The 22487-nt window shown below is 37.7% G+C and overlaps 3 protein-coding genes across 4 annotated transcripts in view; 2 read left to right on the forward strand and 1 right to left on the reverse strand.

Moving 5' to 3' along the window:
- Nucleotides 1-4023: 4023 nt before the first annotated feature.
- LOC129794953 (uncharacterized) overlaps nucleotides 4024-22487 on the reverse strand; it is a 28707-nt gene continuing 10243 nt past the window's right edge. The window contains exons 1-2 of one of the 2 annotated variants that reach the window (XM_055835891.1): nucleotides 4713-4806; nucleotides 4024-4642 (exon numbers count right to left, since the gene is read on the reverse strand). In XM_055835891.1, coding sequence (XP_055691866.1) covers nucleotides 4188-4642; nucleotides 4713-4770 — 513 coding nt within the window. In that variant the 5' untranslated portion in view covers nucleotides 4771-4806 and the 3' untranslated portion in view covers nucleotides 4024-4187. Of the gene's footprint in view, nucleotides 4643-4712; nucleotides 4807-22487 lie in introns of those variants that run through there. The other variant, XM_055835892.1, reaches the window with a different exon arrangement.
- The window catches only part of LOC129794954 (uncharacterized), a 28686-nt gene continuing 11695 nt past the window's right edge, over nucleotides 5497-22487 (forward strand). The window contains exon 1 of the mRNA XM_055835894.1: nucleotides 5497-5593. Within this exon, the coding sequence (XP_055691869.1) occupies nucleotides 5536-5593 (58 nt within the window). The 5' untranslated portion in view covers nucleotides 5497-5535. The remainder of the gene's footprint in view (nucleotides 5594-22487) is intronic.
- On the forward strand, nucleotides 8498-12323 carry LOC129794950 (glycine dehydrogenase (decarboxylating), mitochondrial). The gene is given in 8 exon segments (XM_055835888.1): nucleotides 8498-8820; nucleotides 8970-9048; nucleotides 9312-9838; nucleotides 9904-10261; nucleotides 10264-11223; nucleotides 11292-11434; nucleotides 11505-12110; nucleotides 12171-12323. Coding segments are annotated over 8 exon segments (2982 nt in total). The 5' UTR covers nucleotides 8498-8622; the 3' UTR covers nucleotides 12282-12323.

Consider the following 22487-nt stretch of genomic DNA (forward strand, 5'->3'; position numbering starts at 1 on the left):
ATATCAAAAATAGTTCTTCGAGACTTTGAGCATGCCTTTTGATAATTAATCAAAATTAATAGAGGAGAGAAATTTTCAGGAGAAGTGTTTGAGGAGTTAACCCTTTAAGGACCGTAAATGTTCCAACGGGTGGAATGATGTGAAAATAATTTTTAGGGATTTTTTTTTTGAGATCTACAAAAAACCCCAACTTTGAATTTTTTGCTTTTTCGTCTTTTATGTGAATCCTTGGGATGTCCTTTTGATTTTCTTTAAATGGCAGTTATATAACTCGTAAATAGCGACACATTTTTTTTTAATTTCCGTAGAAATATTCCGAGATATTGGGCTAGATTCTAATAAAAATTTTATCTTTCTTACGATTTGTCAATTATAAGAGTTTTTGTATTTTAAGAAAAATCTTATACAATTTTAACACACTATTTCTTACTTTACTCATGGTTTTAAAGAAAAAAAAATCTTTTCCAGAGCTTTTTAAAAGGTATTTCTGACTATTTCCTAGAACCACAAGTTTTGCTGTTTTTCTTTTATAGACCGACAATAGAACGATTTAAAAATATCAACTGTCAAAATCTTACAAAAATCTTTAAGTTTGAAAAAAAAACAAAATATTTTTACCAGAATCTACATCATTAACCCTAAAAGTTAAGCAAAATTTGTTTTTGCATTAAGCGCCTCTCGCGGACGTTTTTGGAACTTGCAATATTTCAGATATTTATAGGGCTTCTTGGAACCTTTCATTTGAGTTTGAGTTGGTCAAAATCGGTCAAGCCGTTCTCCAGTTATATAGTTATGTAGATTTGCTAAATATTGCTAAACGGCTTGACTGATTTTCAAGTATTTGTATAATTTATAAAAATGTCTAACTGAGCTCTATAACTTACTAAAAAAAATCCTGAGAATTCCGCTTTAGTAAATAAAATAAACTGTCCGTTTGTTTAAATTCTTTAATTAAATAGCAGAGGGCTTTCGGAGTAGACAACGCAAGGACTTTTTAATCATTTGCAAATGTATCAATATTACAATCATGTTAAGTGCTCTATCTATATTTCATCCCTGGGCCCCATTAAGAGACATTATGAAGATGCAAAATGCATCAGAACCAAAAATCAGCAACGAAATGATGGCAAATTAGCAAACAAGAGGATGAAGGTGTATTAATGTCATTAAGATTGAATTGTGAAATCCCGTCAGATGCCACAAATTGACGCTGCTTGGCACAGTGAGAGTGGTGTGAAGACCGCATTATTACGTGATGATATAAATCGCATAATGGGCTCACCTTTAAAGTATATTAAGGCAGCACTATATAGTAGAGTACCATTGGGGCGTACCCACCGCGTGCAGGGGGTTGATATCACAGGGTGAACACGCGGGAGTTCAATTTGCCCACTTTCCACCGCGCGATGCATCGCTCCTGTCAAAACTCCCTCATACCCCCCCTCCCCGTCATGAGAACATTGTTCCACCAAGATCTAATTAGTGCTGTTGTTCTTTTGTGAAACTGTCAGAATGGAGGCATACAGCAGCGGTATAAGCTCCTTTAAAAGCACTTACTCCAACTCCCCAGTTATGCTGCTGCGGAAATGGTTCCCGGATCAAACACACCGTGTGTGCACACCTGGCAGCACATGTGGCAACTTCGGGGATGTCTCATGGAGCTACACGCGGAAGCTTCCCTGTTCTTGCTCAAGAGCAAATCAAAATCATTATGACAAACTACATAGACATTTAATTAGGTGACATCAATGACACCGTTAAGAAATTCAGTGTCGTAGCCAGGGAAAATGTTTTTTGGTGTCTAAGCACCCCAAAAGATCTGAAAGATTTTTCTTTCTTAATCCTTAATACTTAAAAGAACGTAAATAAAATTTTCAGGGCTTAAATTCAATCGAATAAATAATTTTTTTAAGTGTTTAAAGAAACATCAAACGTTAGAAAATAAAGATGTTGTATCTTAGATGGGAAATGTCATATATTTCATTAAATGTCAAAAATTATAAATGTCAAAATGTGAAATATAAAGACAATTAAACAATTTGTCAAATATGAAAACAATTAAAAATAATTTAATAAAAAAAATTAAAATTAGAAAAGAAAAAAAATTAAACGTTAGAAATTATACATCAAGCATTACAAAACATAAGAAGGGAAATGTCGACAGTTTAGAAAACGTCAAACGTAAAAAAAAATTTAACGTTTGAAAATAAATGTTAAATGTTAGAAAAGAAATATGAAACATAAGAAAAGGAACAGTGAACTTAAGTTCAAAGTAAAAGACAAATTAAGTTAAAAGACAAATGAATATCTATCGTTAGAAAAGAAACATGAAACGTTAAAAAAGAACTGTCAAATGTTAGAAATTTATTGTAAAATGTTACAAAAGGAATTTCAAATATTAAAATGAAATGTCGACCGTTAGAAAAGAAATGTCAAATAAAAATAAAGGAACAACGAACATTGGAAAAGACGCTAAAAGTTAGAATTGTAGAAATAAGTTCTCAAAAGTGATTAATTTGATTAGAACAAACGTTAATATGGTTTATTAATTTGAATCTTCATAAAACCTTCGTTTTCTATGACGTTTCTTAATCTAATCTCATAAATTTTATTGATACTCTGAATTTGATGTTTTTTCTCAAAAAAAGACACTTGAATAAACTTCTAACTACTAACTACCAATGAGTTTGTTAGTTTATAAAAAGGAATCTTTTAAAAACAAACGATGAAAATAAGAGAAAAAGTTATGGAGATATTTAATAAAATCTTTTCATAGCTCTGTTGTAAAAAATATTTATTAGAATTTTCTTCCTTCTTTTGCTTCCATCACCCTCGATGGGGGCATGTAAAGTAGATTACATGAAACGACAGAGATATTGATAAAGAAAATTCAATAAGAAAAAAATGATAAAATTCATATAGGACGCATAGATTGGCACATACGAGACATTCAGAGTGGCGTTAAACCTTGTAGGGTTGTGCTGAGCCTAAAGGAGGAATAAGGGAAGCAACATTGATCAATCTAGCTTCAATAATTCCGCAATGCCACCATCCACCCCAATCGAATTCAAATAAATTACGCCTCCAATTTAAAAGAACGCTCCACGAATTTCTCATCAGCCCAAAAGGATCGAACTTCTTGCAATAGAAGGGTGGGTGACAGCCCAACAGGGGGTGGTGGTGGCTGATGTCCCACCCTCCGTGAATTTTAGTCCAACCATGTGCATGCAGATTTCCTAGGCAATTTTCCAATTCATTGACGAATTGACAATCCGTGATGTATAAACTGAAATTGCTCCGCAAAGTCGATGATGAATCCCATTAATATTCCTCAACATTCAAAAAGTGCACTAAATCATCCCGCGAATGGTTGCTGTGTACAATGCTGGGAATGGGGCACCACCCCTACATAGCATAGAACACAGCTAGGGAGCCTATGCTATCTATATATGTATATTTTTGCACATCAGGCCCGATATCGACATGAATATGAAAATATTCTCTCCTCATAGGCGGAATCTCACAAGAGACGAGAGATAGTATAATTTTTTTTAGAAAGGGGGTGGTGGAGCCACCCCAATGGAAAAATGTTCAGCAATCGTTCATTCCGGGAGAGAAATTCAAGTGGGGCCTTCATCCACATTTGAGCTTCAGCAATATGAGAAATGTGAAAATTCAACTTGAGCTTTCGGGGAGTCTTACGACGAATGATGAGGCAACGTGGAATCGACAAAGATTCTCAAAGTATATGCATAGAAATGGGAGAACTATTGGGAAGAACATTTTGGCTATATTGGGTGGAAAATGAGTTATTCTCCTCCCCTTCATGGTGATATTTTACTATTTGAGACACTATTAATCATGGACACATAGATGATGCCAATCTTGCCAGCAATTTGATAAAAGAAATTATTACGTGTCAAAGGGAAGAGAAGAACTTGAAGCAATTTAATTGGGGGATTCTGTCTCTAGAAGACGCTGAAGCTAAGTTACTTCACCAAATAAACAACAACAAAAACTTCAATGCAGTTGATTATATTAATAGAAACGTATTAAAATGTTTTCATACAAAGAGCTTCCTGTAGTTAATTGACTGACTAAAATATGCGCATATCACAAAGAGGTTCAGCGTCCAGGTACAGCGTCAAACAGGTACTTCAGATCATCGTCTTGACTGATCAATCAGTTTAGCCTGAGGCGGCTCCAGTAACTTGGCCAACAACGCTGTTTACTCCATCGACGATTCCATTGGCAAGGTTGGTGAGCGCAGCGGGGATTTGAGTGCCCAGGCTGACCAGAGTGTTGATCACAGTCTGGAGGGTGCTCTGCAGGGCAGAAGACACCTGTCCAACGAGGTTTGTAACAACACTGATAATCTGACCAACACCATTGAGAACGATGGTGACGAGTTCGCCAGCAAGACCAACAACGGTCAGAAGAATGGTTCCAACGGCCGTAACGACGACTGAGACGGCATTTCCGAGGCTTGTGAGAGCTTGGGTCAGTGTTGCGGCCAAGGTGCTAACCAGGCCAGTTACGGTATTCCCAAGACCTCCGAGGATTCCTCCAAGGATGCCAGTGCCAGTTTGGGCGACAGCTCCGGCAGTATTGGTGGCGGTCGCAACTGGATCAGCTGGAGATCCTGCAAAAGATGAAACATCATCGATTTATGTCAGATCCTGAAGAATTAAGGAGAGAAGGATTGGTCTTACCATAGGTGAGAGCCGCAACGACGACGACGATGGAGAGGGTGGCGACGAAGAAACGCATTTTGCTTTATCAACTTTTGGTTCGAGTTGCTAAACTGATGTCTTCTCCAACATTTCTGGGCCTTTTTATACTCTAAAATTCTTTAATTTGATGACAGAAAAGTCGGAGAAGCCAAAAAAGCCTTCAGGAAACTCGTGTAGTTGAACAAATGCTCCTGTTTGGCCACGAGGCCACGAGCTTCTCGGTCTTACCGCAGTGTTTTGAAGATTTCGTGTATTCACGTGTGAGAAAAATTCACGAGCTGAAAAATTTACCTTACAGAACCAGATATAAGTTAAACAGAAGAAGTTGTTCAAACATTAATCGCATAAGTTCAAGACAATAATATTTAGCGTGTGATTTGAGATATTAATTTCTGTTTCATAATTACTCAAAAATTTATTAACAAGAAGATCGATATCTTGTTTTGTATAATATTTGTTCAACTGGTGTGATCATTCATACCTTCGATAGACTGACTATGATGATTGACGACTGAGAGCACATGGAGTATTTCAGAGCAAATATTTTTTTCAGCTCAGGTTTAGTTTTTCTCCACGTGAAGTAAAATTGTTATTTTTATGGATTAAACAAAATCTTCAAAAAGAACCTCGTGGCCTCATGATCAAACAGGAGCATTTGTTCAGCTACACGAGCTTCCTAAAAACTTTTGGCTATCTGACTTCTTCGTCATCAAAACGAGAAGATGTTTCGGGTATAAAAAGCCTCAGGAATTTTGGAGAAGGCATCAGTTTAGCAACTCGAACCAAAAGTTGATAAAGCAAAATGCGTTTCTTCGTCGCCACCCTCTCCATGGTCGTCATCGTTGCGGCTCTCACCTATGGTAAGACAAAACCATTCTCTCTTTAATTCTTCAGAATCAAAATGAGATCACGCCTCTTTCACCTTTTGCAGGATCCCCAGCTGGTCCAGTTGCAACTGCCACCAATACTGCCGGAGCTGTTGCCCAAACTGGCACTGGCATCCTTGGAGGAATCCTCGGAGGTCTTGGAAATACCGTAACTGGCCTGGTCAGCACTTTGGCCGCAACTCTGACCCAAGCTCTGACCAGCCTCGGAAATGCCGTCTCAGTCGTCGTTACAGCCGTTGGAACCATTCTTCTGACCGTTGTTGGTCTTGCTGGCGAACTCGTCACCATCGTCCTCAATGGTGTTGGTCAGATTATCAGTGTTGTTACCAACCTCGTTGGACAGGTGTCTTCTGCCCTGCAGAGCACCCTCCAGACTGTGATCAACACTCTGGTCAGTCTGGGCACTCAAATCCCCGCTGCGCTCAACAATCTCGCCAATGGAATCGTTGATGGAGTGAACAGTGCTGTTGGCCAAGTTACTGGAGCCGCCTCAGGCTAAACTGATTGATCAGTCAAGATGATGATCTGAAGTACCTGTTTGACGCTGTACCAGGACGCTGAACCTCTTTGTGATATGCGCATATCTTAGTCAGTCAATTAACTACAGGAAGCTTTTTGTAAAAAATATTTTGAAATACGTTTCTATTAATAAATCAATTGCATTGAATATTTTTTGTCTCTCTATCCTCTCTTGATCATATCCTATCCTCTGAAAAAAAAAAAACGTATAAATCCTTTTAAATATGTTTCTTTGAACATTTTTTACGTAATTTCTATTGTCTCTTTGCTTTGATTTACATTAATTATTACTGATGGTATTCCGTTTCAATTAGTTAATATTTCCTCCTCAAAGTTTTTTTTCAAAGTTTAAAAAAGAAAAATAATTGAGTTTTTGCAAAATTTCTGTGATTTGAGGTTAATTAAATTTAAAACTTGAACCTCCATTCCTCACTATTTCCATTACTATCACAGCTACGCAGTAAACTTTTGGCATTAAAAAAATTTATCCTCAATGTGCATAGAATACCCAATAGTCTGGTTTGTTTCCAGATTTTCTAGGCGCGTTAGCTAAATCCGCGTGGAAATAGGTTTTACGCGGAAAATTCAATCATGTCGCGGCTGAATGGGAAAAAAGTGGAAATTTATCGTCTCACCCTCCACCCCCATGCACGTAGAGGGGGGGGTATTTTAACGAGAATTTGTATTATTGCCGGTGTATAAAGTTGGTGGGTATATAAATTTTGGAATCAACACAAAACAGGATCATAAAAATTGTGAGGAAAAATATACAAGTGGCGCCAGAGGTTTTTCCCGCGTATAGGTTATTGATGTGCTATTGAGGCGCGAGATTCTATATATGCCCACCCACCCATTGCCTCCCCTTGGGGTGGGGGAGGGTGGATGGTTGTGACGCGAGGAATTTTCTTATTACCACGCGAATCACGATGAAGGGTGTCGCATAGAGTCAATTTCAACGCTTTTCTCCTTCTTTTTTTTCCATCCTCCTCCTCTTCTCAATTGGCCCAAAACTTCCACCATAGCACACGAGTATCAAGAAGAAGCGGATTATGGGGACATTTTCTTAAAAGTTGCAGCTTATTTGGATGATCCACGAGACTTTTTGACAGGCATGAAAAAAGAAGGAAAAAGAAAAGTTCCTCTATGGATGGATGGGGGGAAAAGAAAATCAAAAAAAGGGTGTGTGTAAGAGGGTGGGGGAGGGGGTTAGTTGCACACATAGAGAGTTGTGTGCAAAGAAGTGTAAAAAAAAGGCAGAAAAACCAAACAACCCCAAACCACCCTTAGGGCAACTCATCGGGAAATTAATGGAAAATTCCATTGGCGTCTCATTCAATGCATGTGAAGACTCCCTCCTTGTGCCACTTTTTCCTTCCCCAACAGCTCTTCTTATCTAGGCCACACCATGAAGGGGGTATGAGTGGAAAAACTTTTCCCACACACCCCCGCGCACAGCACGCGAACGAGAAGCTGCCGATAATCCGGCAAATCTTCAATCGCAAAACTGTTTTGGATTAGCGAATACGACGCGATGGCTCCGGGTCCTTCTCCTCTCTCATTTGATAAATAAAGCTTCACCATGGATGAAGAAGTGTGAAAATATCTATAATCCCAAATTGAAGTTTTGCGCTCAATATTGCCCGAGAAAATCTCGTAGATTTCTCACATGTTTCGCTTTATCGGAATTCCCAACTCTCTCTCCACACTGGATTTGGATTAAATTACTCATCGTTGGTGGAGGGAAAAAATCGCGTATAAATCTCATTTCTTAAGATTAACTTAAGATAAGCACAGTGTATGATTTTTTTTACAGTATAAAGTTATTCTGAAAGAAATATTCATTCTGTTTAATCAGAGATTTTAAGTTTTAGGACATTTATACGAATTAGACAATTAAGGAATAAAAGAAATTATTAACAAGCTTCAATTATTCTTTAAAAGAAATACAAGAGATGAGAAAATAATTCATTCTGAGACGAAAGAAGAAATTTCTCCCTCTTTCCGGATTTTGTCTCAATCTAATAACCTAAAAATTTAAATTTTAAACCTTATTTAACTTTAATTTACCCGAAGACCTTAGGGAGGGGTGGGAGAGAAAAAAAAAATTAACTTTAATTTAAAGTTCAATTCTTTCATGGATGAAAATTTGTCTAAAATTAAAAGAAAATATTTTTAAGTACATATAAGATTTTCCTAGGAAAAAACTCCAAAGAACTCAAATGATTTTCCCATGAAAGATCTCCTTTGCTCCAATCTCATAGTGCTCGTAAATTGATAAGACAACATGCCTGACCCCAAGATGACCCATCGTGACACTTTATTACTTCACATATAAATTTGCGCGAGCTCTCAGCATGAGAATTAGTCGTTGATTAAGTGGTGCAGTGAAATAATCCAAATTCCCCGCAGAGTATTCTCAACTCTTCCCTATTGTGAGCTCAGTGTTTAGTGGCGAGAATTTGTAAAAAGAAAAATCAATCACTATGCATAATCAATTGCATAGAATTAGTGCTGTGCTCAGGATGAGGCAGAAGATGGCCAAATTTCAGGAATTCAGGCAAATTGCCCGATCATTGGCCACAATTCCTGAACTTTTCCCCAATAAAACGGATTTCCCAACACGACATATTGGTCCACGTAAGACAGACGTAGTGATGATGCTGGAACTTCTAGGCTTCAAGGTATATAGGTTAACTGGACTTATCGAATTAATTCTCTGAGCTATAAAGTCCTTAAATTGATAAAGAGGGTAAAGAATTCTAAAGTCCAGACCTTGTTCTAATGCTGAACATCAGGACTAACCCAAAACCTCCCTATTTTATCCTTTTAGTCCTTGGATGAATTATCAGACAAAGCCGTTCCAAAGGAGATTCAACTAAACAGACCACTAATAATTGAAGATCCTCTGAGTAAGTAAAGAATCTCTCAAAATTTTCAAAGAAGCTTCTGTATGGCGCGTCTCGCCATTCACTTTCTGATACTCCTTATCAGTGCGCATAATGTTTTCCTGCCACGAAAGGTCGTCTGATTTCACCTCACACACACACTTTTTGCCCCCCATCGGATCATCTTCAATAGGTTACCCCCAATGGAGAATTATCATAAAGTCACATTTTGGGTTACGAATGCCTGACCTTTCATCTCATTTTTCACAATTTTCTCAACTCCCCAGACGAACACGAGCTGATTGATCGTATTAGGAGTATTGCAAAAACCAATGAGATTTGGCGCTCATACATTGGTTTGGGTTATCACAACTGCTACGTTCCGCACACAATTCAGAGGAATATCTTTGAGAATCCCGGCTGGACTACGCAGTACACTCCATATCAGCCAGAAGTAGCTCAAGGGCGCCTCGAGTCCTTGCTCAACTACCAAACTATGGTGGCAGACTTAACAGGACTCGAAGTTGCGAATGCTTCACTCCTTGATGAAGGTACAGCAGCTGCTGAAGCTATGAGCCTGTGTTTGCGGCACAATAAACGCATGAAGATCTACCTGTCTGATCGTCTTCATCCTCAAACTATATCCGTTGTCAAGACCAGAGCTGTTGCCTTCAATCAGGAAGTCATTGTTGGACCTTTAAGTGAAGTTGATCTGACAAAGAGAGACATCTCTGGGGTTCTTCTGCAATATCCAGACACTTACGGAGATGTCCAAGACTTTGCTAAACTCTCTGCAACCGCTAAAGCCAACGGGGTAAGACCGTCTTACTCTTGACCGTTTTGCCTTACTTAGGTTACTAAATAGGCTTGTTTTTTTAGACTCTGGTTGTTGCTGCAACAGACTTGATGGCTCTTACCCTGCTGAGACCACCTGCAGAGTTTGGAGCTGATATTGCAGTTGGTACGTCACAGCGTCTTGGAGTTCCTCTGGGTTACGGAGGGCCACATGCAGGATTCTTTGCATGCAAGCAAACTCTTGTTAGGCTCTTGCCTGGTCGTATGATTGGAGTAACACGTGATATGGACGGTCATGATGCCTACCGCTTAGCCTTGCAGACACGTGAGCAGCACATCAGGAGAGACAAGGCAACAAGCAATATTTGCACAGCTCAGGCTCTACTGGCCAATATGTCAGCAATGTATGCGATCTACCATGGCCCAGAAGGACTTAAGGAGATACAAACAGGATTCACAACGGTGCCATTACGCTGTATGAAGGAATTCGTGCCGCAGGTCACAGGATCACCAACAACGTCTTCTTCGATACACTTCACATCGTTCCTAATGGCAGCATGAATGTGGATGAAATAAAATCCCGCGCTGAGAGTAAAAAGATAAACCTGCGCTACTTCGACGACGGATCTGTTAGCATTGCTCTGGATGAGACGGTTAAAACTGAAGATCTCGAGGACTTACTGTGGATCTTCAAGGCGCAACCTGTTGCTGAAGTCATTGATAGGCAAAACATCATGGAGAACTCTATTCACAATTCACCCTTCAAGCGCACCTCACCATTCCTTACGCATCCTGTCTTCAACAAACATCACAGCGAATCCCGTATGGTTAGATATATGAAGCAGTTGGAAAATAAGGATATCTCCTTGGTTCACTCAATGATCCCCTTAGGATCCTGTACGATGAAGCTTAATTCAACAACAGAAATGATCCCATGCTCCTTCAGACACTTTACAGAAATTCATCCATTTGCTCCGGTTGAGCAGGCTAAAGGCTACCACAAGATGTTTGAAGAGCTTGAAAAGGATCTGTGTGAGATCACCGGGTATGACAAGATTTCCTTCCAACCGAATTCAGGAGCACAGGGTGAATATGCTGGACTTCGAGCAATTAGGAGCTATCACGAATCCAAGGGAGAACATCACAGGAATATCTGCTTAATCCCTATCAGTGCTCATGGAACAAATCCAGCTTCAGCTCAAATGGCAGGAATGAAGGTCCAGGCTATTAAAGTCTGCAGCGACGGGAGTATTGATATGGTTCATCTGAAGGAGAAACTTCAGCAGCACAGCAATAACCTGTCATGCCTGATGATTACATATCCCAGCACACATGGAATCTTTGAGGAGACAGTTCATGACATCTGTCGTCTGGTTCATCACTACGGTGGACAGGTTTATTTAGGTGATTTCCTTGAGATTTTTGCCAAGAGTGTTTGATCAGGAATTGGGAGTAAACTGTTTGCTTTTCAGATGGAGCCAATATGAACGCTCAGGTTGGTCTATGTCGTCCTGGAGACTACGGGAGCGATGTTTCTCACTTGAACCTTCACAAAACCTTTTGTATTCCTCACGGTGGAGGAGGACCAGGAATGGGACCAATCGGTGTGAAGAATGTAAGTTAATCAGCACAGCCTTGGTAAAAGAAATCCGTTAACCTGTCCTGCTCTAACTTTTCTCTTGAAGCACTTGGCTCCATTCCTTCCGAGTCATCCAATCATTGCCCCATTCGGCTTCTTAGGAGCTGATCAGCAGAGCTTTGGAACAGTCAGTGCTGCCCCATACGGCAGTTCGGCAATTTTGCCAATTTCCTGGTCTTACATCAAACTAATGGGTGGAAAGGGATTAAAGCGTGCCACACAGGTGGCCATTCTCAATGCAAACTACATGTCAAAGCGTCTTGAGAAGCACTACAAGACCCTCTACAAGGATCCCCGTAGTGATTTGGTTGCCCATGAATTTATTCTCGATATTAGGGATCTCAAGAAGACAGCCGATATTGAAGCTGTTGATATTGCAAAGCGCCTCATGGACTACGGTTTTCATGCTCCAACAATGTCTTTCCCCGTAGCAGGAACCCTCATGATTGAACCAACAGAGTCTGAGGACAGAGAAGAGCTGGATCGCTTCTGTGAGGCCATGATTGGCATTAGGAATGAAATTAAGGAGATCGAAGAAGGACGCATGGACAGGCGAATGAATCCACTTAAATTAGCTCCTCATACTCAACTTCAGGTTGTTTCGAGTAACTGGAACAGGCCGTACACAAGGGAACAGGCTGCCTTCCCAATTGTAGGTTTTAACGAAGATATGTCTTGAATTGTTTTGTTAAAACTTCTTTTTCTTTTGCAGTCTCTTGTGAAGCCAGATAACAAAATATGGCCAACTGTTGGAAGAATTGATGACATTTACGGAGATAAGCATTTGGTTTGCACGTGTCCACCTATGCTACCGGATTATTAAACTCACAAAACATGTATAAATAAAATATTTTTTTAATCGTAATATGTTGTGTATTATACTTTATTTCGAAACAAAAAAAAATGATAATCTTAGTCCGAAAGTTGTTTCAAAGAACATGAGAAACCAGAAAACTGTTTGACAGATCGTAAAACTTCTGAGAATCTCTTCAGTTAGGATATATCATTCTTTTGATTTAGTTCAGTAGCTCATACTAACGGCTGTTGTATTCAAATCAATAGATTTTGAAAATTTGTTTGTGCAGTTATAACTTTTTGACGCTCCCTTTCAATGCGTTTAACGTTTTTTTCAACGTCTAATTTTTTTCTTTCTTCGTTCGCTTTAGCCACTAACGCTTCTTGTTTAACATTTGACATTTCTTTTGTATCGATCCACGTTTCTTTTCAACATTTTGATGTTCGTTTTAACGTTTTAACGTCTGACTCTCATTTTTTAAATATATTTTACGTTGGTTTCAACGTCTAACTTTTCGTTTCTTCGCTCGCTTCAACGTCTAACGCTTAATAACTAAAATTTGACCGTTCTTTTCTATCATTCGATGTTTCTTTTCTACATTTTAATATTCTTTTTAACGTTTGATTCATTTTTTTATGTTTCTTCTTAAATGTAACGTCTCTAGCTAATTTACTTACATACGTTTGACATTAATTCGAATATCTAACGCTTCGTTTTAACGTCTGGCTCTTCGTTCTTTCGCTCGCTTCAACGTCTAAAAGCTTATTTTCTTACATTTAACCGTTCTTTTCTATCATTCGAAGTTTCTTTTCTACATTTTAACATCCCTTTTAACGTCTGACTCTCCTCTTTTCATGTTTAACGTTAGCTTTAACGTCTTTGGCTAATTTACTTAAGCATGACGTTAATTCGAATATCTAACGCTTTGTTTTAATGTTCGACATTCGTTTTAATATCTGTCTTTCCTCTTCTTACATTTGCCGTTCATTTAAACGTCAAATAACGTGTTTTTTTTTTCAATAATCGTTTTTTTTTTAATTGTAACGTTCGTTTTTTAACGATCCTTGAACGTTTGACTCTCGCTATTTTCTCTTTTGTTTTTAGTTTTAATTACTATTTAGTTAGTTTTAACGTTTCTCTTGCTTCTTTAATTACGTTTAACAATCTTTTTTAAAATCTGACACTTCTTTTCTTACGTTTCACGTTCAAACCATTCAACACTCCTTTTCTTTTGTCAAAATTTTTCCCTGCCTGTATCTTTCTTTTCTAACGTTTGACTTTTTTTTTAAGTTTCAAAGTCATCTTTTCAAATTTTTTTTGTGTTTCTTTGTCGCTTGAAATTCATGAAACATGCGCGCTAATGTTTCATCGTTCAGTTTTAACAATTTATAACAAAGAATTCATAATTTATGCATCCCATCGAAACTTTTTAACGTAAGAATATTTCTTTTTCATTGCAAATAGCAGACTTCCTGTTCAAATAAACTAAAAAGCATCCAATTCATTCATTGTGGCAATTGGCAATGCAAACGAAGCGAATGAATGCCGGTGAAAAAAAAATACGAAACATTGAAAAAGGAAATATCCCTGAAAATTGAAAATGAGATGTGGAGGGAGGAATTGAGAGATTCAGACGGGAGAAAAAAAAGCCATAAAGTCAAATTAGAATTGTTCTTTATCTCTTCCGGGGATAGGCAAAATCCTTGTAATTTTGCAGCAATGGCTGGGAAAAAAGCGAAAGCCATAATAGCTTCCACAATCAATACGATTTTCCAAACACATTCAGCATCTTGTCCGCTTGTTCTTCCGCCAAAATGCCTGATTCTTTTTTTTGCTTCTATGTGGAGGGATCCTCCCCATTGCCTCCAACTCTTTCGAAAGCTGTCTCGAGCAATGTAAATATTTACAATTCCCCCCTTTAGTTTTTTTTTTCCATCCTTCCTCCTGTTTTTATTGGGCATTATCGTTTTGAGAGGTTTCTGAGCTTTATGCGCATGAGGGTGGATTCCATTCGATTGAATGAGATGATAAAGACAACCATTTTATTGGGAAATTTCTCTTGAAAATTTTATATTTCAAAAATATTTCACTCACTCCCCTCCCCTAAAACAGGGATTTTCCCATCCGCCAAATACTCCTTCCGACGTATCCTTTCTAATATGCGTCTTGTATCTCCTCTCTGTTCGCAACATCTCCTGTCTGGCTTGTCGATTTCCGGCGTGTGACAAGAAAAGGTAAATTTGAAGTCACGAAGAATTTTCCAGGACAAATTGGGGTTCAAGTGGCTCCAAATTGTTTTATCAATTCCACGAAGAAATCTTGGCGGGAAAATGGCAAACAATAAAATCATTTTGATGAGAAAAATCCTGGCGGAGGCGACTCTTTTGCCACATGAATGGCTATGACCCAATAAAATTAGCAGAGTGCTCATCTGAAGGTAATTCCATACCGATAAAAATTTCCCGCGCTTCTGCGGCAGTAACAATGAAATTTGTCAGCAATGCCAACAATGTTGCTGAAGCTATTAACATCGGGCACGTGTATGCTCACTTCTGGTGTCTGAATGCTTCAAAAGCTGCTTCATGTACATGGAATGAATGTATGACGGCCCCCTCACCCACTCTGAATGCCACAACAGAAGAATGTTGTGTGTGGAGACACGCTCAGATAGCTCCGATATGATATTCAACAGAAATTTGAGGCATGTATTTGCTTTTGATGACGAAAGTCCCAAAGTCAGCACTTTCGATTTCTCTAAAATACTTCAGCAAGACCATTCCACAACAATCTCATTGAATAAATTTAAAATTAGAATTCAATTTTCAGGAGTTTTTGGGAAATTGCATTAAATTACACCAATTTGTTAACCCTTTGAGAACGACTGAATGTTTTAGGGTGTTTAACTGACCTTTATTCGATAAAAAAATCTTTCAAAGAAAGTCATAGAATCTGCTGATTTTAACACTTGGAGGATCGAGGTTTCGTACCTAAAAAGTTTTACCTTCATTTTCTTTCAAAAGAAAATATTTTTCCAAGTTTTCTTTCGACGATCTTGAAGTAATGAAACTCCTCTATACACAAATGTAGAATTTATCACGAAATATTAAATAGATTTTAATTCTGTGGCGATTAAAAAAAGTCGAAATGGCCACATTGGCCAGCAAAATCTTCCAGGGTTAAATATTAACGTTTGACATTTATTTTGACATTTATTTTTATAATTTTTTTTAATCATTTGACGTTTATTATGTCATTTGATATTTTTTCTGATTTTCGACATTTCTCGTAATGTTTGTTTTTTTTTTTCTTTTTCATTTGACGTCAAACTTGAATGAATTTTATTTTATCTTTTAACGTTTACTAAATGTCGTTTTTTTTTAAATTTTGTACAACGTTTCAATATAAGTTTTCAATTTCTTTTTTTTTTTCAAAGAAAATCTTAATAAAAACTAATTATTTAACTATTTTGAAGTTTAAAAAATAACTTAAAGAGCCTAGCTTTTAGACACAAAAGCTAATTTAATTTGACTTTTTTTAAATATGTGGCGCCCTGAATAGGGGGGCGCCACAGGGGCTTTGGTCAACTCCTCTAGTAACCTCAACCCTCGTCCTCAAACTAATCTACGGAGCACTTTACACGCACAGCCATCCCCGCACAAGGCTGAGCTCCGACTGACTCTCTCTCTACACACATCAGCACTCTTTGCTATTCTCTCATCTAATTACTCTCTCAGTGCTCTCCTACATTCTCTTGTGGATTCTCATATTCTCTCGCCTATTTGAGGGTTTGTAACCTAGAGGCAGAAGCCGTTGCCAAGGGTGGGCAGCCGTTACAGTTACCGCCAATCTAAGGGTACTCACTCTATGAGCAGGTTAATATTCGCTGGATAGTGAGTCGGGCGCTACAAATACATATTTAGTTCTAGTTTAATTTGATTGAAATCAATCCAGGTATTCCAGCCATAGAACTTTTACGTTTAGGCGCCCATATTGGCTGAACTGCTTAACCGATTTCAAAGGCTAAGCTATTATTGAAAAAGACACCGCTGAGCTTTGCAACATATAGGAAAATTTCAAACTAAATCACTTCCATTTAGACGCATTGAAGAGCCACCCCAAATGTTCATTGAATGAGTCAATTAGCAAAGCATTTCGAAGCTGTATTTATGAGATCCCACTTCCAGTAACGAAATGGGCTATATATTGGTTTGTAGTGACTGTAGTAAAGGTGGTTTTCACTGTTGTATTTATACCCGTGAATTTATTCTCAATTTATACGAATCACGTTTTCTGTATTGTGCGTGCCAAACACACCCTCGGTGGTGCTTCAGAAAGGGCCTCGAGTCGCGTTTCTGTATGATTGAGCAGTACTGAATGGCAAGGGGAGGGGGGTAGAGGAAGGTGCGGGTGGTTTGGCTTTGGGGGGTGGTAGTGATGGGTAAAGTACAGACTGCGAAGCTCATTGTGAGCACCACAAAACATTCAAAGCATCCGCTTGATGAACTTCTACCAGCTCCACCCATGTAGGCAAGTACGCCCCCATCCCCACCCCATAAACCAACCACCACATGCCCTCGATAGACTCCAACATCGTATTGGGGCCATCAGCAGCATCGATGCTACATGTTTATGGCTTCATAGTACACAAATTGAGCGATGTATGCAAAATTAATTACACTAAAGGAGTTGATTTCAGAGCTAAGAGACCTCCCCTCACCACCCCCCAACGCTACACGCACGCATCCCGCATTACATATTCTACCACCCCCATCACGCACCCCCTCGACGCATAGATAGGAGTTAAACTTTTTACACGAGCACAACAACACCCAATTACGCCACTTTGATGTACCTTCACGGTTGCCAACCCCCATTTGCGTGTCTTGAGAGGGGTGGCGCGGGGTTGTGAACGGGGGTTGAAATCTCGTTGTTCCGCAGCAGCGATTAATGAAGGATTTCGCATTTAAATCGCATCATCCCCCCATATTAAGGCCCACACATCGTATGGAGAGATTCCACAAAATCCTCGCCGTGTGATTTAAATTTTTCATCTCACGGCAATTTAATAGAAAACTCATGGAAAAAAAATTAATTATCTCACATTGGATTAAGTCAAAGGAGGTGAGTTTAATTTATGCTTGCACGCCGTTTAAAGATTTTTTTTTAAATCCTTTTGTTGTCCACTTTTTATCTCATTTTGCTCTATAATTTCCAGAAACGTAACCAAAATTGTTATTTGGGTGTCTAAACAACTTAAAAGTTTAGGAACTTCAGATTTTCCAAAAGAAATTAGTTCCAAAAGAAAAACATCAAAAATTAATTAATAAAACTTTATAACACAGAGTTAAAAAAAAGAATCTCAAACTTAAGAAAAAAAAGCGTTAGGTTAAAATAAACGTCAAATGTCAGAAATCAAATGTCAAAGGAGCGTCAGACGCTAAAACGAACGTCAAGAAAAATATAAAACGTAAGAAGAGATTTGTCAAAGATATTCTCTTAAATTGTTCAAAAACTTTTGAAAAGAAACGTCAAATGTCAAAATTAACGCCAAATATTAGTGAAAACCATTTAAAATCAGAAAAAATTTAAGAAAGAAATGTAAGACATTAAAATGAGCATTAAATTTTAACTTCGTTTGAAGAGAAAAGTTGATTGTTTGAAAAAAATATTCAAAGGTTTAGAAAAAAAAGTTCATAGTTACAGAGAAATATAGCTCAATATTAGGAAATAAACGTTATAGGTAATATTGATCGTTACCTACTTTTGAATGCTTGACCCGTAATATGTATTAACATCTTGTGAAATTCACTACTAAGTCCGGTAAAAGTTTTTTAAGTCTGTCTTAAATTTTCTTTAGCGAGGCCCTAGTTTTTAATTTCTTTTCCAAAATTAAACCTAAATTTTTATGCTACAAGTTTCCTTAAATCAGGCGTTATTGAAGGGCAATACTATGAAGGAATTTTATTTAAGATTGGCTCTAACTTTTCGGGCTAGGCCTAATTTTTTTTTAGACTAGACTTAAATTTTCTTAAATCATGCCTAAAATTTTTAAATTAGGCTTTAGATTATTAGTCTAGATTTAATTATTTTGAGTTAGATTTTAATTTCATTCATCTGGGCTATAATTTTTTTTAAGCTAGACCCAAGTTTTAAGTCTTAATTTTAGTTTTTTACGTCCATCTCAGATCAAAAAGTTGAATCCAGAACTGCAATCAGCCGCAATTCAAGTAGTTCAAATTTATAACCTTTAAAAGTGTGGCCTTTAAAAAACCTAGTCCTGATTTATTAAACAGACTAGGTTAGATTTAGTAGTAAATTTCACCTAATGGTTAAATAAACTTAATTTTTTTGAAACCTAATTGTTAAATGGTTTTTTTTATTGAACATCCTTAAAAATTCGCTAATTTTAAGCTAATTTATTTACCCCCTATATTGCAGTTCAATAGACCCACAATGTAAATCCTTGTTTTAAGAGATTTAAACTTGTGTTAAGTTAAGGAATGTTCTCTGTGCTAAATGGTATGCGATAGAGCGCAAAAGTTCACCCAAAACACAAAATAAACTTTAACTGTTTTGCCGGAGAAGGGGGTGGTTTAAGCTGCGACAGGGTCTCCAAGCAAGTGTTTCTGTATTGAATTAATTCAACATAATCCAAGCAAAGAATCCCCGTGCTGTGTTTAAAATCTCCATGTAATTTGTGCGTGTAACATGTGTGCACACATGCGGGGGTGGAAATCCTTTCGGTCTGGGGACACAACATGAGATGTCAGAAGCCACTACAACGTAGCATATCAACTCTTCCGTTGAATCTCCCCAAACAGTCCTCCCATCCCGTACGGGTCCAATTTCATGCGCCTTCACTCGCATGGTCCAGTGGCTCAAACATTCTCTCTTCTGACCCCAAAATTGCTCTCCAATGTCTCCACTATATATAGTACGTTAGTCTCTCTCTGCCTGTATGCGTTTAATGCCACCCCGTTAGCCAACCACCCACCCACCCCCGGGGACCCACAACCAACAGCACAGGGGCCAAATGGACCATTAATTTTGTTTAGTTGTTGAGCTTTTTGGATGAATAAACTGAAAAACCAATTTGTGCTCATTTACACATTTCCCCATTAATTTTATTATTGTAGCCAGAGTATTTGGACAGAAAAGTCACCCACCCCCCTTCCCTATACCCACCTATTGCACCACCATACAGGGAGGGAGGATATTGACTCATGCATGCCAAGTTTGGGGTTGGATTGAGAGGGCGGAAGGGGAACTAATGAAAATATTTATGGCTATTTCACATTTTAGATGCACCAAACTCACATCCGGGGGCACCCGCATTGGTCAACCACTTGGCAAGCTAAAATGTTAAATTTGGCCTATATGTGGAGGGGATGGGAGGGATATTTAGTACCTCCAGGCCCGCGAATTTATTCAATCTAAATTATATTCTTGCTTAGCAGCTTGTGGAGCTATCTATTTTAGTTATTCATGGAAGCTTAAATATTCTCTCTAATTGGAATTATGTAGACTTTAACCGTACTTTTAAAGCACGGAAGGATAATTAAAAGATTCCATAATGGTACTAAATTAGAAAAAAAACTACTTTTATTCTTTGAATTCAGATAGCATTAATCTATGTGAATAGAATTTTTTTGTTTTTTTTTTTTTAAATTATCATGACAATGTATCGAAATAGTATTGGGCGAAAACACAAAAATGTCGTAATGCGAAAGCCCGAAGGAAAGAATAGCACAGAATAGCTCAATTATTGAAATCCAATGTTCTTTTTATACATATTTTTCGATGAAACTGGTGGGGCTATTTAATATGTTATATCCTGGTTTGGTTTTCAACCAGCCAAAGTATAGGTGCCTTCTTAACTAAATTGATCTGCAATTCTATTTAGTTTTACAGAGTAACGTTTGTAGCTCTTGAGGTTTTTATTCACTTCCTCGATGTTTTCATTCCACAACATCATGGCAAATATAAGGGCAATAGGTAAACAATTTTTTTCGGGATTAACGTCTATCATACTCTTACTTTTGAAACGTCGCAACTGTTCAGGATTTATCCTAGAAGCCATCTGAGTGTAACCTCTTCCTTCCATCGCATGCAGGAGATATGCTCGTACACCAAGCACATCTGACGAAATAAAAGCCGAAGTGCTCTGATGTCTTTTTCCAAATGGGCAAATATAATAGGGACTTTGAGGATCGCAAGTGGACGAATTCCAATGAAGATAGGGCAAAGATTAGGATTGTCACGGAGAAATAGCTTCATAACAATCTTATCGCCATCTTTCGATTTATCACGAATAATTTTAAGCATCTGAAATCATAAAAATAATTGTGTAAATAACAATGTAATATACTAAAACTAACACTTTTGATGGGTCGACTAATTTACGAAGGATATTTGCGAGAATTTTGACGCTTTATTAAATCTGTGGGGGGTGAGTTAAACTTGTAAAAGGGGGTTATAAAACAATAGTTGTTTCTTCTTTGATAGCTGGTTTTAATCTGAAAACTCATCCACATACAATTCTTTCGATGCACCAGTCTTTTCCAACAAATGGCTGACGCATCAATCTCTACCATACTACAGGGGTTCAGGACGTTAAGATTTTAGGAGATGCAAATAGCTGGAATCCTCTGTCATTCTTAAGCATCCTTTCTGAATTTGTAGAGTTCCTCTACCTTTAAAACACTTTATAAATCCGAATTCGGTCCCTTTTACAGGAAATCATAATTTTCGAAGATTTTCTAATCGAGTTGTTAAGGACATAAATTCCTATAACAAAATACACCAAGAAAATCTCGGCCTATCCGGTCGAGACTCTCTTGTGTAAGTCTGTTTTCCCTTTAAGAAAGATTGAAGGGAAGGTTTTTCTCTAAGGAGGACTTTAGCCTGTCAGACACGCTAGGATTGATTAAATCCACCGGTATGTCAAGTTGACAAGGCTCCTTTTTGGAAGGAGCCACCCGTACCGTGATTGGGCGCTTGGTAGCTGCCTCGCAGAGAATTTTATTCCTTCAAGTACTTTCTTAAGGTACTTGGCAATACTATGCTTACTTGTTTTTTAGTAAAACAACTTCTCATTTGAGAGCATAGAAATCGAATGGTTTTTTTGAATAATTTTCTCTCCTTTTATACACTTTTTTTTGCTTATTCTTAACAATTTAATTTGCGTCATTCTGCCCATCCACATGCAATTTCTTCAAATTTTGATTTCTGATTATTTATCCAAATTATTTTGCCTTCGATTATTTTTCATGTGGATGGGCATTTACATTTGAATTTATATATATTTTTTACTTTAAATATTTTTAATCATGTTTTGTTCTAAAACACGAGTACAAGTACGATTTTTTCTCTAGGTAGGTCCAGCTATTTTAGTTGGAAGGGTAGAGGGAGAGAGAGTGTGTGGAAATCTGGAATGCCTTTGACAAGGGATAGTTAGCAGAAAGGAATCGCATTGTATAGATTTCTTCTGCATCCTGTTAACACATTTATGCCTTAACTTCCAGCCTACTTCTAGCATAATTATGATTACTAAGCTTGGAGATATTGTGACTGAACTTTAGTGAAAGAGTAAATTTTGTAGACTGAAATTAATTTTATTTTACTATTCAATTTTATAATGTATTTTTTGTCTTATAAGCTAAAATATGTTATGGGAGGGACTACAATGTTTTGGAGTGGGAGTTGGGAAATGGGAACAGTGGGCTCGGGAAAATTGGTTGGCGGAAGATTTAAATGTAAATGTAAATGTCTTATTCTTTCTTCTTGTTACTTCTTTATTTATTTATTTGTTTGTTCTTGTTTGCTTATTTATTTATCTATTTATTTATTTATTGATTATTTATTTAATTTAAATCTTTTCTGTTTGCTAGGAAACAGTGACAGCTGTATGACTTATAGCAGTTTCTATGCTCTGATGCTTGTGCGTAAAACAATGCTGGAGATGCCAGAGACATCTTGTCTTAAGGGTTGTATTTGATGTCCCTTAATTACTTTAATTAGTTGGTCCAATGTTGCTTGCAATGTCATTGTTCCTGTTTCAATTGTGCATCCGCTGGGAATCTTTACTAATCCTGCGTCTCATTGAAGGCCTCTTTTAATTGAGAATTAGAAGATGAAAAGAGCCTTCCGGCTCAGTTATTAGTGGATCGATTTAGGGAACAAGCCAAAATCTACAAAAGAATAGAGCTTCTGTGAAAAGTGTTAGAAGACAAA

This window comes from Lutzomyia longipalpis, chromosome 4 (assembly GCF_024334085.1).
Source record: "Lutzomyia longipalpis isolate SR_M1_2022 chromosome 4, ASM2433408v1".
Lineage (NCBI taxonomy): Eukaryota > Metazoa > Arthropoda > Insecta > Diptera > Psychodidae > Lutzomyia > Lutzomyia longipalpis.